The 19,928-nt window shown below is 42.6% G+C and overlaps 1 protein-coding gene across 2 annotated transcripts; it reads right to left on the bottom strand.

Moving 5' to 3' along the window:
* Positions 1-5,338: 5,338 nt before the first annotated feature.
* LOC112878305 (ent-copalyl diphosphate synthase 2-like) lies at positions 5,339-19,334 on the bottom strand. Of its 2 annotated transcripts, none has more exons than XM_025942765.1 (13): positions 19,132-19,334; positions 9,402-9,481; positions 8,974-9,277; positions 8,594-8,777; positions 8,126-8,340; positions 7,881-8,001; positions 7,679-7,791; positions 7,209-7,560; positions 7,020-7,118; positions 6,662-6,907; positions 6,408-6,516; positions 6,083-6,289; positions 5,339-5,984 (listed from the first exon to the last, which is right to left on the bottom strand). In XM_025942765.1, exons 1-13 carry the CDS (start codon positions 19,235-19,237, stop codon positions 5,757-5,759), a joined length of 2,364 nt encoding a protein of 787 aa, XP_025798550.1. In that variant the 5' UTR covers positions 19,238-19,334; the 3' UTR covers positions 5,339-5,756. The 2 variants fall into 2 exon arrangements, with proteins under 2 accessions (XP_025798550.1, XP_025798541.1); XM_025942756.1 differs by lacking the exon at positions 19,132-19,334 and adding an exon at positions 10,043-11,182.
* Between the last annotated feature and the right edge of the window lie 594 nt (positions 19,335-19,928).

Here is a 19,928-nt window from a genome sequence, read left to right as displayed (position 1 = left end):
GGAGTACAAGTGCCTGGTATCGGCATCATGGGCAAGATCAGCTAGCCGGAATGTGGCTGGATTCTCAAAGAGTTCAGAATTAGCGTAAGGGACAAAGTTTGGGTTGTCCAGGCCTTTATAAAAGATCCTAAACCAACGAGAGGTATCTGGAGGACTTAGCTTCCCGCCATGGAGACTGTATAGAGCCTGTTCGAAACTAGTACACCTAATCTGTCTCCCACTCAGATCTGGAAAAGAGTTGCTAACTAGAGAGGGGAAATTTGGGATGGAACTTTGGAAGTAAAGGTGAGCCTATAACTGGATGAACCACCAGGACCACCAGTTCTGAGTTTTTTCTGTGAAAAAAGGCTCACGGACATCAGATGAAGGTATCTGTAAATTTTCCCAAGGAATAATTTACCAAGACCAATAGTATGACCTTTGGCCAGCTCATATGCCAGAGGAAGATAATTTTTGGTTGGAGCAAGTGAAGGGACACAAAAGAGAAAATGCTCTAGCCATAAATTCAGGAAGGCTGTGTGTTCTTTTTCCGTCACAGGGCCCTTTGTTTTCAGGTGTTAGCTTAAGTAAGTGCTCCAGTTAGTGCACTCTGCTTTGGAAGATAGTTTGAAGGGAACTATGGAAAGCTTATAAGCAGAGGGACAAGATGATGAGATATTTAAGCCAGTAATCATCATGACATCCAGAAGAGTTGGGGTCATCAGACCATGTCCAAAGAGGAAACAGTTTAAAGCGTCAGACCAGAAGTAGCCGATGGTCTTCAGAAGGTTCTCATCTTTCTCAAGAGGAGAAAGGGACAGAGATAGGGCATCGGCTATTCCGATGGATTCCCATAAAGGCTGATAGGTGTCTGCCACTCTGTTATACCAAACTACCCAGCCTTCTGGAGGATTTGGCCAAGCGCGAAGGCTATCGGACCAAGATTCTAGATCTATGTCTTGGCTCACGAAGGGGATTCGGTTGGCCTCACAAGAAATTAGATCTACGGGCTTTTCGTGAGAACGAGGCCCAAGACAGAAAGAGTCGGGGGAAGAAGGATGCGGTAAGAGGACATCGGAAGCCTGAAAAAACCCCAATAAAGACGAAATAGCCGAAGGAGTCATTTAACAGCGCAATGATTTTTGCAACTACTGCATTAAAGTAATAAGGGGTCGGAGTTTTACCTTTAGACCGAAGGCGGCAGTGGCGGTATTCGAAGATTCCGCCATCGGGAATCCTGATGAAAATCGAGAACTTGGGGAATAGATCTAGGGTTGGCGGCGCAAGGTTGAACGTATGTTCTGAGGCTCGCAGGAGAATTTCGTGGCTAGGGTTTATGAGCAAAGGGGTTTTGGAAGTTAACCCGGATTTTGGGAATATTCAGAGATCTATCTTGGGAAAGGGTTCGGTTTCGAGTGGAGAGTGAAATGAATTGGAAAACTATTTCAAGTCCGGATCAGTATATTCTAAGGCCGATGCGTTGCCATCGGCTCCTGAGCAGATCGTTGCGTCCAAAAACTCACAGATACAAAAGAGGACTTTATTCACGATGAGGAAGCGGACACAAAAGAGGAGCCGATTGCTCCTAGAGCCGATCTAACGGTAGTGCTACAGCCTATCACCAGTACATGCCGGAAGTCCTGCGACGCTTGGTCGGCGGGGCCATGCTAGCACCACTATTGTCGATGCTGCTGCTGTCGTCGCTCCCGCCGCTGTTGCTGGTGAAGCCACCATCGTCTTCGGTTTCTTCGATGTCGTCGGAAGCTTCGTCTGATGACCCATCGAAGAGGAAGTTACCTACTACTGAATCTTCTTCGGTTGAGAAGGAATTGGTTTTTTCCTCCGAAGAGGAGAGTGCCTCTTCCCAGGACGCATCATCTTCGTCGTTCTCCTCCAGCTCGGCTCCAAGAAGAAGAGTGAGATCTTCGTCATCAGTCAGGGATGCGTCATCCTCTGACTGGGATTGGAAGTCCCATTCCTCTGCATTCCAATGCAGGGGAGCAAGGATTTCATAAGCAGCTATCGGATCGTATTCTGGAGTGGGTTCTCGAGAGGATTCGGATTCGAAAGAAATAACAGAAGAGGAAGAGGAAGAAGAAGTAGCCATTGCAAGAGGAATAGAGGATGATTTGGGTGCGGTTGCCAGTGGCTGTAGAAAGAAGGCGATTAAGGAAGATGCCGGGGGTAAGTTTATAAAGGTAAAGGGGGAAGAGAAGTGAATCGGTACCATAACGGTTCCCAAGGAGTCTGATGCAGAGCGGTCACATCCCTTGGAAGTTGAAGAGGCATGACTGTACGGGTTTCGGAAGACGAAGAGTCGAGGTGATTAAAAAAAAGGGTTGATTTCGGAATTATCATTGCCGAAACCAGGGGGCATGTGTTATCGCCATAATCTGGACAGGCCGAAAGTGGGCCGTGGAGCAAGATGGGTTTGGAGGATAACTATAATGGGCTTGCGAATTGGACCCTGTGCGGATGTTTTGGGCCTAGGGAGGCCGTGTAAATAATTTAGATATAGGTAGTTAAGATTCGTGTGGTGTTTGGTTAGAGTTGGTTAAGAAAGACAAGTCTACGGACTATAAATATGTACCATGAATAAACAATAAAGACAGAATCATTCATCAACAACTCTCGGCGCATCGCCTCCCCTGTTCTAGGATTTTCTCGGGTAAGTGCCGTTCTGAAACGTTGTTGACGATGAGTGGCACTAGTTATCTCAACATGCATAGAGTAACGTTAATTTCTTCATCTTCCGATCGTGCTCTATTTTGTTACTCATGAGTGTTTAGTAATCATCACATCTGGTCTCGGGTGTGATGGTTACATCTTGCTTTATTCTTATTGGTAGGTCCAATCTGTTATGATTAGTTTCTGTTCATCAGAGATTTAGCTCAATATCTGCATGATTAGGCCTTGCAAACGAGTTGAAAGTTCCGGCTGTGTAATTAGTGTCAGGTAGCAGCTTAAAAGGAGATTGTTCTGGGAATCGGCTTTTCGGTTGGTTTTTAGGCCTCTGTTTAGGTTGTTATTTCGTTACTTTTTGGTATTCGTTAGGCTCAATCACGTGTAAAATATTCCTATTATGTAGTGTGGGTTTAATCGTCATGGGTTGGATTAGATTAATATTTATGGAGCAGGATTAATGGCGTTATCGAGCACATATATTGTTTGCTTATAGAGCCGACCCGGTATTGATGCAATCGGCTCTTTACAGCCGATACCAGGAGGGAAGCGATGAGCCGATCACGGCTCGGATTAATGTTTACCCGTGTCTTTGCATGCAGGAATTTAGTACATCACACCTTACTGATCAGGTATAAAGTCAGGTGGCACGCCTAACGACTCTGAAGCCAGGGCGTGTGCCAGATCTCTAGACCGTTGACCGAGGGACCGGGGCCCACCAGCAGTCTCGGAAGCCTCCCGGCTCCTCGTGTTGCCTGTCACTGCTCGTTGGCGGATTTTGACCGACAACGCTTGTCAAAAGGGGAAGAGAAAAGAGACATACGGAAAATAATATGGGTGCCAGAAAAAGCAAAAATAAGCTTGGTGGTGGCAGGTTCTTGTGACACGGTGATTAGCTGGCGCCACACCACGTGGGGTGGGGGATCCTTAAGGGGAATGTGGAGGGCAAATAATATTAAAAATGGAAATAATACCTGGTCGGATATCAACCATATAGGAAGCACTCCTCAGTGTTAGGAGAGGTTTGCATACCTCCATCTCTTCGGTGCTTGTACGTACACTAGTAGAAATTCGCTCATCTATGATGTTTTCTATATGACGTTCTAAAAATTTATCATTGAACAACGCCTAGGACAATTTTGTGGTTTTTTATGGATATTTTTTGTGATAGAGCTCAACCACTACGAATTTATGAAACTCAAAAAAGCATCATAGAACAACATATATTTCCATCACAGGCCATACACGCCGTCGACATTACCTGTTTGTGACACTCCATCATTGAATGCTGATGAGGCTGGATCATCATACAACCATTTGACATCGATGATTAAATGAATTGTGTCATAAGTTTGACTACTGATTCAATCCTCAAATTGTTCCACTTGTTACCAATATGTTTTAGTGACAAACGGTGGTAGTGCCAGATATGTCACTAAGTCCAATCTCAAATAATTGCAAAGCAATATTGTAACATCCCATATTTTTGTACCATATTTGTTAGATGCAAAAATCTCCAATTTTTAGAACTTTTTGTTGATTTAATACAAATCTCAATCAAACTTCTCTTCTTACGCAGGATAGCCACATGCTTTAGGCCATGTCATGTGACATGTTAATGCCACATAAGATGACACGTTAATAGATGGTAGTTTGGAAAGCAATTCTATGTTGAAAATAGGTCTAATCTACGATGACTTTGTGAAATTACTGTAACATTATTATTTTATTATAAAATGGACAAAAGGCATCTCATCGTGGATCAAAGAAGTTTTGTGATGAAATTACCATTTTCTCGTAAAGAAATTAATGTGACTCTTCATTTTTGACAAACAAAAATTCATCATAGAAATATCTTTATGATGATTTGCATGGATCACTACTATGATAATAATGTTTAATTATAGATGTGCACATTTCTAGTAGTGGCACCATGGGTTTCAAATCTAGGGCCTGTAAGTCTTGAGAGATCATCCCACCGAGTTTGTGGAGTGGACACTAGAGCTTGTACAAGCGAGGAGAGGCTCTTGATAATTTGTCAAAGCTCTACCAAGTCAATACAATGAAGAGCATATGGAAGAGGCAAGAACAAAACTCACTTGCACGTGGGGAAGGCCTATTAGCTATGTACAAAGTTACTTGATGACCGGGAGCTTGGCTCTTACAGAAGCTTCTTTGTGCGTGGCTCCAACGAGAACTATGAAAAGCATAAACTTTCCAATACCATGATAGGTAGTCGTTGTGCTTTGGGTTTGCATTCTCTACCCCTCTTACCTTATACTATACTTACTGCACTTATATTCCACATTTACTTTTCCTAGAATTGTCACTTGTAGTCTACAGGATTAGGATACAGGGTGCAAAATTTTAGTACGGTAGGGATAGCGACACATAGAAATAACCAGTACACATCTATATAAAAACTAAAACTACGTAGGTTATTATAAGTGCAAGCTGAGCATTAATTAGTCTTTAAGAACCCTAATTCACCCCCTTTAGGGTGTCATGGTCCCTTGAGCGTGGTTGTTTTTGGTGAGGTTCTCAGAGGTGGCATGGGTGGCTATGGGCTCAAAGCAAATCCAGAGGAATATGGTGATTTGATGGACATTGGTGCAGATAGGATATGCTCCTCGGCTCTGATGACCATCATAGACAATAGACATGCGGAAAAGCTATGTTTGGGGAGGAAAGAAATTGCACATTCTCTATGCACGGCCTTCATGTTAATAATAAAGGGTCGACAACATGTGGCAAGATTACAATGTGCAATAACCGGATAGGGCCAGGCATGGATTGCTCATCAACTAGTTACAACAAACTCAATGTATCCAACTATTGTACAACAAATCTAAACAGCAACCCTAGGCCGGCCCACGACCAAATTGTTGCGGTTGTTTACATGATCCACATACATGTCTATCTAACGACACCTTCCTCGGCTCTGCAGCCATGGCTGGTTATGTGCGAGAATTGAAGGTGGAAATGACCTTCAATTTCCAGGTTTAAAGATTTATTAATAGTACAATCATATTATGGCGTGTTGATTTACTACACGGTGAGTTTAAATGCAATGGGAGCCCAAGGGTCTTGTCCTCCTAAACGACATCCTCAAATATGACCTTGGAGATGTGACTGTCGATTGTTTCAGGTGAAGAATGAGCAACGTAGCAGTAGCTCCTAGTCACATGGAGAAATGTCTGCTTGGTCACCCTGCTTATAGCGTCGCGGCTCTTAAAAACACACTGAGCCAGCTCTTGCATCTCCTGATCTACCTGCTGTTCTAAATTCTCAGTGTTCTCCATGGTTGTTCCATTCTGATTGACCTTAATTGTTTTATTTTTTAAAAAGAAAGAAAAGTGAATTAGTAGAGTTCAAAAAAGGACGTGTGTTGTAGTAATTTTGTGATGATGCACGCGCATACCTGAGAGAGACTCCTAGAGCCAAGTTTGCTGCAGATGGAAGAGGTTAGCTTCTCAAGCTGGGAATACTCGGCAGGCTTCAAATTCTGGTTGGCTGAACTGTGTCTCCCTGAGCAGATCTCCACTGTGCGAACTAACAACAGTGCTGTGTTTCCTCCACATGATTCATGGCCACCGTTCGTGGTCAATTCCATCAGCCATGTCTTCCACTGCAATAGCAAAAAATGGATAAATTCATCACTTTTCCGTCATCTGTTTCAGGACAATTTTGTCTAAAAATCCTCATCATGAAGCAATAACTAGAGATGATGTGTCGTCGGAATTTACAGCTTCACGGAGATTGTCAGAAGCATCTTTTCCAGGTGCAGAGAGATCGATCAGCTCATGAAGTGCATTGAGGAGGCCATTCTCCGTCGTCGAATAATTTCCTCCACGCCTGCATTCAACACATGTACATTGTTCACTGGATTCAGATTTGGGATCAGCAGAATCTACAACAAATTTACTAGCTACTCGATCGCTTGGGTTCGTTGCCTCTGAATTTCCAAAATAGAAAACAAAGTATAATGGTATGCTCAAACCTTGCAAGATTGTGGCCGTCACTAGTGAGTTCACCAATGAGCCCTTCCAGCATGCTGTCAGTAGCATAAGCGTTGCTGCTCAGGAAGCATGAAGAGATGGCCTGGGCAATCACCGCTGTGCGCGCCCATCCCAGCCGCTCCGCCGCTCGGTCTGGTTCGAAGATGTTGGCTGCTGCCAGGAAGTAGGCCCTCATCGCGCTCTGTGGAGTCACCCCATACATTTCAAGATTGTTTTTTTCACACCACCTGTGTATTGGATAGTATAGATCGATTCCCATGTAAGTACATAGCTTGGGTGACAGCAGGATGCACATGGCGACGGGCAAGAATTCAAGATTGGAAGGGGAAGGATCATCACCTTTTGAGGCCCTGCCACTCAAGTCGGCATTGCCTCTGGAAGTTGCTGAAGTCGGCCTTCGCCAACTTGAGGAACAGCTCGTTGTTGAAGAGATGCATCCTAAAATATACAGAGTTAATCGAGTGTACCCGTGAAAAGATTTGCAGAAGTGCAGAGCTGGGAGCTAATTAAGCTTGGAAATATGAGTACCTGTGAAGGACCTTCCCGATCCACACATTGTCACTGCCACCGTACTGCTCCAGGTACATCCTCGTCTCCACGCGCGGCAGATTCGCCTTCCAGGGGAAGTCGAGGCCGTAGGCGACCTCGCTGGGCAGGCCCGAGGAGATGATCCACTTGTCGTTGAGGTCGCCGGAGGCTCGCCTCTCCTGAAGGAACGCGTAGCTGTAGGCCTTGGCACGCCGGACAACACCGTCGTCGCCGGGGAAGGCGGCCTGGTCGGCGGCGCGGTACAGGTTGTACATCGCGCTCACCGACTGGTTGGTCTGCCCCCGGTACACCACGAACTCGCCGTCCTTCGTCTCGAAATGCTTTAAGGCCTCTTTATGTATGTACATCAATAATCCAAATCGGAATGAAGGATCAGAATTAGTGTATGCACAAGTAATACTGTAACTAAATCTGTAATGCACAATAATGCCGTACGTCGATGTGCTTACCAGTAGAGACGTGGTAGCCGTGCTGCCGGAGGAGACGGAAACCCATGACCGTGTCATCGATGTCCTTCACCATGCAGTCCCAGGTAAAACCTATGCCTTCATCACTCCAGTGCCTGTTCAAGATAGGGGGTGAATTAATTACCCGGTCGAGTAGAAATAATGATCCTAGACAGCAGAGGCCATTTGAGTTTAATTATATTACCTGTAAGCGTAGGCTAAATTGCTGTCAATTTCGGCCCTGAAGTAGGAGGCTAAGCCTAACCGCTCCAACCGGTCGACAACCCATATGCGCTCGTACAGCTCCACGGGGTAGACAAAGGGTGCTGAAAATGAAGTTATGGATCGGAAGAGAAAATCAAGTACTGCTTATAATACAGTCAACAGATACTACTTGCAGGCTGTGTATGTAGCTAATAAGAGATGACTTTTTATTCATTGTACACACACCTCCCCCGTTGAACTTGTGGACGATGTCGGTAAGGTACTCGAGGCATTTCTTGTTGCCTGTTTGCATAAGAGCATAAGCTGTCGGAGCTGCTGACGACAAGAAGGAGCCGTCTGGAGACTGGAGTTTGAACAACCTGTCCCAGTCTAAGCCTGGCATTCCCTCTAAGCTAAGAAGCAAAGCTGTTGGTACAGAGTGCAGTACATCTTTCGGAATCCTACAAGTAAGATAGCCAAACATTTTGGTTAGCTAGATGCTTATGGCGCACGTCAGTTTTGGTTCTGGGTCATTATTGTTCATGCTGCTTGAAAACCAAAATATAGATGTAGGATTCCCACGACAAATTTTCTAGCACCGGTTAAATATCGTTTTTCTGGTTACTGAGAGCATGTGCCCTCTTTTTTTTTGCATGAAAAGTACAAAAAAGAATCCGAAATATATTAACCAACAAGCAGGTGTAGTTATCGTACTTAGCGAGTTTTAGATCTCTTTTGGCATATATGTCCTGCAACGCGGGGTCATCACAAGGCATGTCAAGGCCTACATCCTTCGCCATCTCTAGCAGCGTTGGGAAGATTGTCTCAAAACCGGCCAGCATCCAATTCTCATCATCCTCGGGTAGTCTCTTTATATTCTCATGGACAAACGACAAGCCTACAACAACAGATCAAGTTCATGCCATTACTTGTGGGGTGACTACATTAACACAAAAAATATTAGCTCGGTAAAGGAAAGTCATCAATATAATAGTTAATTGATTATATCTGTATACTCCTTTATGAATATATTCCTTGATGAATGTCAATGTTTTAGGTTTCGATTATTAGAGACAAACTATTAAAAACTGTACCTTTGTTGCACCTGTCGCTATGAACATTCCAAGTTTTCAGAGCGATGACGCAAGCCAAGGTGTTGATGAGCCGGTCTTGGACTAGAAAGAAGGCGTCATCGCCCCATGAGCCATCTGGGAGCTGGTTGTTAGCGATCCAGTCGATGCACGAGGGGAACTGCGGGCCTTCTCCACCATCCAACTTCTTCACAAGGGCGACCCACGCTGTGTCGTATGGGGAGAAACTGATGTCGCCGCCTCCCATCTCCCTCAACGATGCTCTGACGGTGCCGATCATTTCGTCGATGTGTCTTGTTGGCTCACCCTTCATATATGCAATGAAGATGAGTGCTGTTTCAGAGATATGCACCTTTCTGCTATTTAATTTGTATGCAAATGTTTGATTCCCTATATTTATCAAGCATGAGTTTGAAGTAGTGTGTATTCACCTTATGCTGTGTCTTCTCAACAACTGGTTTGTGTGCAACTGCCTCAGGTGCTTCGCTCTGTCGTGCCTCCACGATGAACCCTACAAACCAGGCATGGCAAGAATGGCCCATGTTATGTCTAGTAGTGCTGTTATTTTGTTTTGGAGGGGTCATTTGATTTCATGGCTTTATTCCGCGCGGTTAGAATTTCTAAAGTTTGGCCATTAATATATCTGAAGTTATTATACATTATGAAAAACTGCAATGGTGTTGAATGAACATAAGTTCATTACAACATTGACGTTGTCTCCAATAAAAATATACTATACTTATTGGTATGGAATTATTGTGACTTTTTGGTGGTTAGTGACAGCAACATGATTAATGGGATTAACAATACAATAATGTGTGTTAATATATAGTCTCATGTATTCAAGTGACGGGGACTTGAGAGATCAAACATGCTACGTTGGAAACATTAGAAGATCAAGAGAAGACCCAAGACATCAAAGAAGAAAATTGTTTTCAAGTCCAGGATATGGTGAGTTGGTGAAGAGACTCGAGGAGGAATGTTGCGAGGCCCATGGGCCAGATGGGCCAGCTACCGTTGTGCTGAAAGCCGAGGTAAAAACCTCTTATTACAATGGAAAATAAGAAATTACCGTGATGAGATCGCTCACGTCGCCAGCGCAATGCGCGCCCGGGCAGGGCATGCTGAAGCTGCTGTGTCCCGGCAGTCCGTCGTCGGAGCAATGCTGTGGCTGGGGACGCAGCAGCGGGTGCTGTTAAGCCCTGCATTCTCTCTCTGGTCTCTCTCTCTCTGATCTCTCTGATCTCTCTCTCTCTCTCTCTGACTGCCTGACTGGGTGCTAACCGAGTACAGAATAGAACAACCGTTAAAGAGAACACTACCGCTCTGAGATCACAAACGATGGCACCGGTATATATACAGGTCTGCGCGCGCGCATGTTGGCACCCAAGAGCACCTACGCCGCCGTGCCGTTCTGGCTGCAATTTGCCTGCTTTTCCTCCGCTGGTCCATCCACGAGGTGTTGACTATGCGACCCGGCCCTTGGGGACTTGTACACTGCCGGCCGTTTTTGCCTCTTACTGATTGATATTTCCACGGTCAAGCAAAGCAGTCCAATAAAAAGCCCATGCGCGAAACGTTTCATGTTTTGACACTGGGGCCGGGCCGGCTGCGTTCTCGTTGTACCCGATTGACATTTCCTCTCCCTCTCGCCACTCTTGTTGGCTGACCTCTGAACGAAACTTCTCTGCAGCTTCTGTTTTCTCAGATAGATAAAGCTCTCTGCAACTTCTTCTTGTTATCCGCTTCCAGTACGAACTCCTTGTCCTCTCCTGTTTCTGTGCTGTCGATCAAATCATTGGGAGACCATGATGCTACTGTCTGCAACTGCAGGAGAGGACTTACCACAATGATCGATCGCCGATAGTCCACACACGTGATTAGAAAATCACTAGCAAGTTGGGTTGCGAGTGGTACATGCACATGCATCCATCTGCTGCACACGACGACGAAAGGGAAGGGGAGAAAACGTGGAGCGAGGCAAAAATTGTAGTGATACATGATGCATGCATCTGGAACCACGTGATCGTTCTTGGTTCCATTCAAACGTTTTGTGTTCACAGGCCTCACAGGTGACGGAGGACATCAGGACTATATACTACTTCCACATGGACCAATGTGTCTACATCATAAGGGCAAAAGAAGAAAGAACTTGCGCCAAACAACCGATGTTTTCATCTTCAACCTTTCGACACCTGGGGACATATCACGGGGCATATATATATATATGATGAAAACACAATAGATATTTAATTTTTTGTAAATTCGTCAAAAACTATATACCAAGAAGTTTTGAAATGATTGAGACTTGGCGTATCTATACCTGATAATATGATGCACATCCAGGGAAAAATAATTAACATGAAGTATAAATCACTACTCTGAAAAGGGTCAATATCAACGTAATATGAATGTTAGCAGATGATTTTAAACCCGTGTGACAATATATGTGCTGGAATTCTGTAAATGAGGAAAACCATCTGTTATCTATCTATTATTATCTTAATACAATAGTGTTAAAAGAAGCCACCACGTTCGCCGAGAGGGTCTAGAAATTCCCACGTTAATCAAAAAAGAGAACAATACACATCATTAAATTCTATAAAAATCTAATGGTCTAAACTACTCAAGAGTCCATATCAACTACGATTAAGAAATAATCAATTTCAGGTTAAAAAAATTTAAAAATTAGGACGTGACCAAAGAGTCCATGCTGAATACGATTAGTAAATAGCTAAATTCGGAATTTAAAAAATAAGAAAATTAGATCTTAACTAAAGAGTCCATATTGAATATGACTAATAAATAGATAAATGCAAGAATTAAAATATAAAAAATAGTAGTTGATTTATATATTTATTAAGAAAGCAAATTAGGAAGAAAAATAGCTAAATAAAAAGTATAGGTCAAATACAAATAATAAATATCCAAATTTGAGTTAAATAAAGGACTATAAGTTTGCAAACATTCGTATATGAATTTTAAATAAAATTTTAAAAGAAGCCGACACATTCACCGAGAGAGTCTAGAAATTACCACATTAATTAAAAAATAGAAAAATATGGACAGTTGGATTTATAAAAATCTAACGGTCTAAACCGATTCAAAAGGTATATATCAAATACAACTAATAAAAAATATACTTTCCTTTGCTAACTCAATAGATGTCTTGCTCGACCTGGATTTCCATGTTCCCACATTAATCAAAAGTATCTGACCGTCCATCTATAGCATTTCTTAAATCATGTGGATGAATCTATTAAGCTTCATGACAAAGGAGTCTCATTTGGTCACATTATTTTACCGGTGCACCAAAAAGAAAAAAAACATGTGCAGTATAATTATCGTCATGTTAAAGCGTATAACTTTTTGTTGGCTCAAAATAGTTCACGCAAGGGGAAAAAATAGCAAGGTATCGTGTGCTCCGTTAGAACAAAGCTATGAGCTACAGAAACATTAGGCTATAATAGAAAAAATGGAACAATGACAAGCAAACTATGATTTGCATGGCGGCCAGCGCCCACTATACCAATCGGAAGTTGCAAGGAGAGAGAAGAATCAGACAAGAGAACAAGTACATGCATTTGATTGCAAAAACAAACCTTGTCAAACAGTTGAACTTAGATTTTGCAGTCAATTTGGGCGAAGGACTAAACTCCCAAGCTCCATGGCTCATGTCTCGAGTAAGAAGTTACTACCACCATAGCCTCATATTTTTATACATTTTCACCAAAACATAGTAATTCGGCAAAACTTGAATTATCAACTTACAGATTGCCACAATAACTATAATTGTGGTGTAGTGAGTGCACCAAATTCGATCAGACATAGCAACAACATGGTACCATAATGCAACTACAGGATGTGGCTAGCAACTGACCTACAAAGCTGCCCTCGATCAACCAGACTTCCATTGGTCAAGAGAAAATCTGTCTCCAGGATGACCTCTACTAATTTCAGAGCACATGTGCTGATGGAAGGCAACGGAAGTCGTACTTACCCGTGCGCAGTGTACAAACTAACTGATTGTATAGATAGCTACAGTGCAGATCACCATGGTATAATGAAAAAACATTGAGAGGCATGACAACATTACTAGATCGGCCATGGAGAAGCACAGCTTAATAGTAATAGGAACAACTATGATCAAAACAAAGGAAAAAAAGTCAGCATGATCAGATTCCAAGATGGCCAGGTAATGACAACCGTTGAGAAATCGATGAGTTAGTCATGAAAGAGCTTAGCCAAATACCAACACACTCTGCGCAATTAGAAGAAGGAAAATTTACTAAGAAGTGATGGTTGTTTCTCAATACCCTATGGATTATAGAAACAAATAAATTCTGTTTTTAGGTGGGTCACAAATCAAGGGTTTGGACGGATGTCTCTCCGTTCCTAACAGTTATTTTGAAGTAAATATGATGGGTTTTCTTTGGAACCGTTTGTCTTTACTTACATTTAAGTTTATGACCATTTGCGGAAGCCAACAAGACATGGCTTCTCTGTCTTTATACATATAGAAAACCATAGCTAGTTTACTCTCATTTCACATCCCTCTCCTTAAGACCCCAATCATCATCATTGTCTTCCGCTACGGCCCCATCTTCAGTCAACGTGCTTCTCTCCATTCTCGCACCCTTTTAACTAAATGTCAGTGCATCCCTCGGAGCTCTTTATGCTAGCCGCCGAGCGCCAATATATGTGGCACAACAATCTTGTCCTATCACACCACTGTGTTTTGCGTGACCATAAAAGTTATTTTTCAAATTTTTCTATAGCAAGTTTTTAAAATAATATAAAAGGGTTTAAAAATAAAAAAGTGAGTTCCCTGTGTGCATCGCGGATCAAAAAATTTAGAGGCCCATGAGGAACAAATTAAATATTGTTATGGTGAAATATCTATTACAAAGTATGTGCATTGCTGGAACATTTAGGGGTTAAATATAAATCATTGTAATGTTAGGAAATAAAGGAGTTGATTAAAGTCCATCAAGTTATTTATTTGAGTTAATTATTCCAACTCTTTGAAGAAGTCAATAGCGTCTTGCTCATGTAAAATATCCACATTTGTTTGTTAACATGGGGAGTGATCAGCGAGAAGACAAAAGGCATGCATATCTTAAGCAAATTGTGCACCAAAAAAATCGAAGAAGAAACTAATACATAGCTGGTCATGGTGTACGGATGCAAAGCCTATTGTACTTGCTTCAAGTTTCAAAATCAGAGAAAAGATAAGTTAGATGGAAGATCGAGCTCAGAAAACCAAGAGAGCGAGACCTTGTTTGTGCAAACATATTTTTTATTTCTCTACAGTAAGTACCTGCTATACCAAATAGTTTATTTGGTATTCATCTAGGGAATATGAAAAATCCACGTGATCGTAAGTAAAACTGGTTAAGTGGCCCTAATCTTCCTTTTGTAGAATTGATATATTCGTGGTCCCCAGCTGAAAAATGAAACAAGAATGATTTATTCCAGCGCAAAGCAAGCATTATTCGAAAGAACATGCATGGTTGTGGTGGCCTGGTGGGGATACTAATAATACAGAGTTCGCACTTGGTCAGCGATTGAAACGACTAAAAATGTAAAGGAATTGCAAGCTAGCAAAAGCATAAGAAAGATCAAAGTGGAAAATGAGGCTTCAGATCTCGGATGGGTTGGAGCTGATGCCTCCGACCTCGCCGCGCACTTCCACACTCCACAGGGTGGACTTTTACCGAAACAAGGATGGCGAATTGGCGAGACGGTCGCAGTCGTTGAAGGGTGTTGATGGCTTGATGCGAACTTGCCGAGAAAAAATGGTGCAAATACGGATTGCCAGTTTTGGTATCTATCATACTAGTACAGAAATGGTATTTGATTCTTGAAATTAGTCTCGGCTAATTTTGGACCCGGGATTTAGTCCCAAGTCCAACGGCTAGAGGACGGCGGGGAGCTTTATGGTGTGTTTGGTTGGGCTGTGGCTTTTGCAAAAGCTGCTGTGAGCTGTGGGCTGTGGAAAAGCTGCTGTGAAAAAGCTGCTGTGAGAAAAGTAGAAGACCGTTTGGTTAGCTGTGGAAAACTGTATGCTGTGGGTGAAATAACTGTAATACCTCTGAAGATTTGTGGAACTATCTATATACCAAAATACCCGTACAAACCTAATATGTTCTAAATGTATCTTTTGGAAAGAAAAATATTAAATTTTCTAAGTTTTCATCCATATGGTCCACATAAATAGAACTGTAGCAATTACACAAGGTAAATGGCTCATAAAATTATGATATATGTCAACATAAGCTTAGTATTTGGCAATTCTGATTATTTTCGGCCGATTCTCTTATTGAGTGGTAAGATGTCTGAAGTGCCCCCGAGATTGACAATATCTTATTTTTTTTACTAAATACAAGGAGATGTCAATAATTTTATTATTTTTTATCTTGAATAGATATACAATACATTTATAAGAAATTAAAATAATAATTAGCAGCTAATCCATACATCAACTTTGCACTACTGGTCCATTAACATATCTAAAATCTAATGAATCTTTATAGCACCAATAAATTGCAATAATCGCATCACAGTATTGCTTGCATTGTCTGCTCACGGAGGAGCAGCCAAGGCGTGTTGGTGTTCAGGGGATGAGCGGGCACAGCAGGACTGGGACAAAGCATCCGGGCGGGGTGGTGCGGGGCCGCGCCGGGGCTGGCGGGGTGGGGTGGCACGGCGCCAGGGCGGGGCGGCGCCGGGGCAGGCAGGTTAAGGCGGGGCAGCGCGGAGCGGCGATGGGCGGGGTGGGGCGGGGCGGCGGGGGTGGGATGGGGACGGGAGTCAGACGGGTTGGGGAGATCAGAACGAACCATTTTTTTCATAACGAGTGGCAAGTGGGTAATTTTTACCCTAAAAGCCACTGAAAGCAGGGGGAGAGATGCTTTTGCATTTGTACTACGGTGAAAGCTGCTTTTGGGCAAAAGCAGCTAGGGCGTTTAAACTCTTTGGTTGGCTTTTGACTTTTATAGAAAAGTAAAAGCAGATTGTAAAGCCCAACCAAACACACCCTTAGTCCTGGTTGGAGCCACAAATCAAAACTAAAAGATGCTTTTAGTGCCGGTTGGTGACTCCAACCGGAACTAAAAGTTCTAAACATTTAGTACTGGGTGGTAATATCATCCGGAACTAAAGAACGACACTCTAGTCCCGGTTGATGGTTCCAATCCGGACTAAAAGGATCTTTAGTCCCGGTTGGTAGCTCTAACCGAGGCTAAAAGGTCCTTCACAGGTTAGTTTAAAAGAAAAACATCTTATTCAAAATTATATGTGCTATGTAGATGGGGTGGTAAAGAAGCTATGCGTGAGGCAAAGGGTATCGGGTTTAAGTCCTCCGGACTGCAGAATTTGAGTTAGCTTGAGACAATTATTTTTTTACCCTGCACACCCTTTAGTTCGGGACTGAAGGAGCCTTTAGTCCCAAACTGTTAGTCCCGGTTCGAAACCGGGACCAAAGGACCGTTATGTGATACTGTGGGTTTCAGGTGCAAGCTAGGGTAGGGAGCGGATGCTCCGATGAAAAAGGAGATCTAACGGCTAAAATAGTTAAATAATGTGTTTCGTTAGAGGAAGTGAATACATTTGATAAATATGAGAGTGACCACTCATGACACTAAAAATCCATTTTGTTTAATATTCATCTAGGGAATATGAAAAATCCATGTAATTGTAAGTAAAAACTGGTTAAATAGCTCTAAAATTGTATTTTTAGCGACCGGTGATGGCCATCATTTTCATGTACGGGTGGTGGCGTCACCTGCCCCTAAAAATACTATTTTCAGGGGTGGGTTCCTTTGAAAATGGTGGCCATTTCTAGAGACGGTGACGCCATCACTCGCTCCTAAAAATAATTCTCTAAGGACAGATTGGATACTACGGTAACCGTGCTCTATTTATAGCAGCGGTTACCTTTTAATCCGTCCTTAGAAAAAATGGAACATTCCTGCAAATCGTTTTGTAGTAGTGGGTAGAATAAGTGGTTTCGTTAGAGGAGGAAGTGAATACATTTTGATTAATACGAGAGTGACCGCTCATGACACTATTTTTCAACAGAGTTTTACTCACTACAAGACATAGACAAGCCATTTTCCCAACAGTTTTATACAGTTGGCCAACTGTTTTAGTCAGTGTCTTTTACTATTCTTTATTTTTTGGGTGGCTAACAATTTTTCTATGTATATTTTGTATCTTTCTCAACAGTCTTATCAAATGGCGGATAACATAATTCTCAAGAAACTCATTCCACATAGCCATGGTAGTTAGTTATCAAAATATACTAGAAATTGTTGGCCACTTGTGCAAAAGTTATTGAAAAATGTTCGAAGTCTTGTAACATAATGCTACAACGAGAGTTTTCTTTTGAAAGATTCTACAACGGGAGTTGGATGTTACGATTTGTTGATCTGACATCGAATGCAATAGAAGGGAACACACCTAGATCACATAGCTGAGGTGCAGAGAGATCTATCTTGATTCTTGAGGTGACGTGGTCACGTCAGATTTTGCTTCCGCTCCTCTTGACTGAAAATGCTATGGTGCACTTTTCAACACACGAGTTGGCACTCGCTGAAAATGTGTGCCTTTTGATAACCACACCTTTGGTCCATGGGCAGAACTCAGAAAGCAGGACAGGATAATCTAATCCGATCACCTAGTCTTCGGTGTTAGAGGGACAAGTGGTAACCATGGTGAGGCACCCTGTACTTTCCGTACCTTTTTATAAGTAATTGTATTAGAGGTTGTTCGATCTAGCCCGCAACCTGTGTTAAATGTTGTAATTGATTGATCAGACTTTGCCTCCGCTCCTCGTGATTCAAATGCTGCGGTCCACTTTCCGCACACACGTGTTTGCATTCGTTGACAGTTTGTCCTGCGTAGCGTTAGTCTTGCATCCTGCCGTGAAAGTGACATTTGCAGTGGCCATCGATGCTTTTCATGAGCACTACAGAATCACAATTAGACTCGAGCAAACTCGCGGCCCTGCCCGGCCAGAGCCCAGCAGGATTAGGGACGTCCCCGGCGCTAGTTTTGGCACCCCGAAAAAGTCGAGCTGGGCCAGGCCCTACTATTTGTTTCATTTATTTTCCAACGTAAAAATTAATAGTGGGTGGCCCAGCCTGGTGTGAAAAAGCCCGACAACTTTTCATGAATGGGCTTGGACATATTTTTGGGCCTGAAAGTTCTTGGGCTTTTCATCAGCCTCTGGCCTGACTTCGGCCTGGCCCGACTTTTGCTAAGTCTACTATTCATAATCAAACTATGGGTGAATGGGTGAATGAGATCAACACCCCGCCCCACACCCCCCCCCCCAACCAAAGGCCAAAATGTCAGTCTTTTCCAATTGATCTCGGGCCCCGTTTAGATGCACTCCAAATCCCAAATTTTTACACTCTCTCTCTATCACATCAATTTTGGGACACATGCATGGAGCAGTAAATGTATGTAAAAAAAATAACTAATTGCACAGTTTAATTGTACATCACGAAACGAATCTTTTGAGCCTAATTAGTCCATGATTAAATAAAATTTGTCAAATACAAATGAAAGTAAACTGTTGCAAATTTTTTGCAATCTAAACAAGGCCTCGGTGTGTTGGGGGAAAAAATGGTGCCAGGTGACGCACTCTATACGCTCCTGAAAAGCTCATGTACGGCAAGAGGACGGTGGAACCTTGCGGACCTAACTAGCATTTTTCTCTTACTATCAGTTAGGTCACGAGTACCTATACGATAAACTGGCTAAATAGCTGTGTAGGCGACTAGTGCTGGAGACCGAGCCAGATATTTTCTCTTACTCCTGAAAATAACTTTAGAAGAAGTTTCAGCATGTGACTCTTAACATTACCGAGAGTTTTGGTTATTTTCATGAATAGTGAAACCTAAGCACAAAAGTGAGGGCAGATTTTTCTTGAAAAATCATTCTTTTTAATTTCTCTCTGGAACAACGTCAGCATATGACAGATTTAAACTTTCAATGAAGGTGAACTTATTTTGCATTGAATAATCCATGTAATATGTTGTGGATGCGTGTACATAAAGAAATTAGATGCCTAATAAACTCAATAAAGGAGCCAATAAGAAATCACAAATTTTATGCATACGTGCATTGAGGTTCGGAAAACTGATGCCATACCACGATGCCGCTGTTGGGGGCGTAGCAGCGGGAGGCGCTGACGCCTTAGCTCAACCGTTGGCGGGCGAAAGCCAACATGCCGGAGAACGGGTGCAGCAGTTAACATCCCGTGGAGCTCGTGGTGGATGGACGCTCTCTGTCTCCCTACCTCTCCTCGCTAGTTTGATTAATTCTGGATGAGTAGATTGCACTGAGTGCTCACCACCACATTTATACCTGAAATCCATGTAACGTGACCGTGTGATGCAGTCACTGTCAGTCTGAACCATGTGATGCATGCAATCACTGACAGTCTAATCTAGTAGTACGCCACAAGCCACTCAATCGATGGTAGGACCTGCTAGACATGGCTTTGTCTTGCTCTTGGATGCATCGATTGAGTTTATTCTACCATCTTCAGCATCCCGTATTTCAGATTCAATATTACATAGTTTGCATTTAACTTTCCTATAGAATTGGCAAGTGTAGTTTATATGGTTGCAACAATGAACATCTACATAGAATTTGTGTATAATTTTATATGTGGTAGAGCGTTAGAGTTTTCAGAAGCCCCTCCCCCTTCGAGCGTCTTGGTCCTTACGACATTAAATGAAAACATAGTTATATATTATGGAAGCATTTTACATAATTTTATTATGGAAGTCTACTTAATACAACTTGTGTGTGTCGTATCTTTGTAAAATTTTAAAGTGTATTAGACCAGCACCCACTGGACTGTCATGGATCAACGTGGAGTAGGGATAGGTTACTTCCTGTACCTTGCTCATAAAGCAATTTCTCGGATACGAGTAGGTCTA

The sequence above is a fragment of the Panicum hallii genome, chromosome 1 (assembly GCF_002211085.1).
Source record: "Panicum hallii strain FIL2 chromosome 1, PHallii_v3.1, whole genome shotgun sequence".
Classification (NCBI taxonomy): Eukaryota; Viridiplantae; Streptophyta; class Magnoliopsida; order Poales; family Poaceae; genus Panicum; species Panicum hallii.
This window is presented reverse-complemented; position numbering and strand designations above follow the sequence as displayed.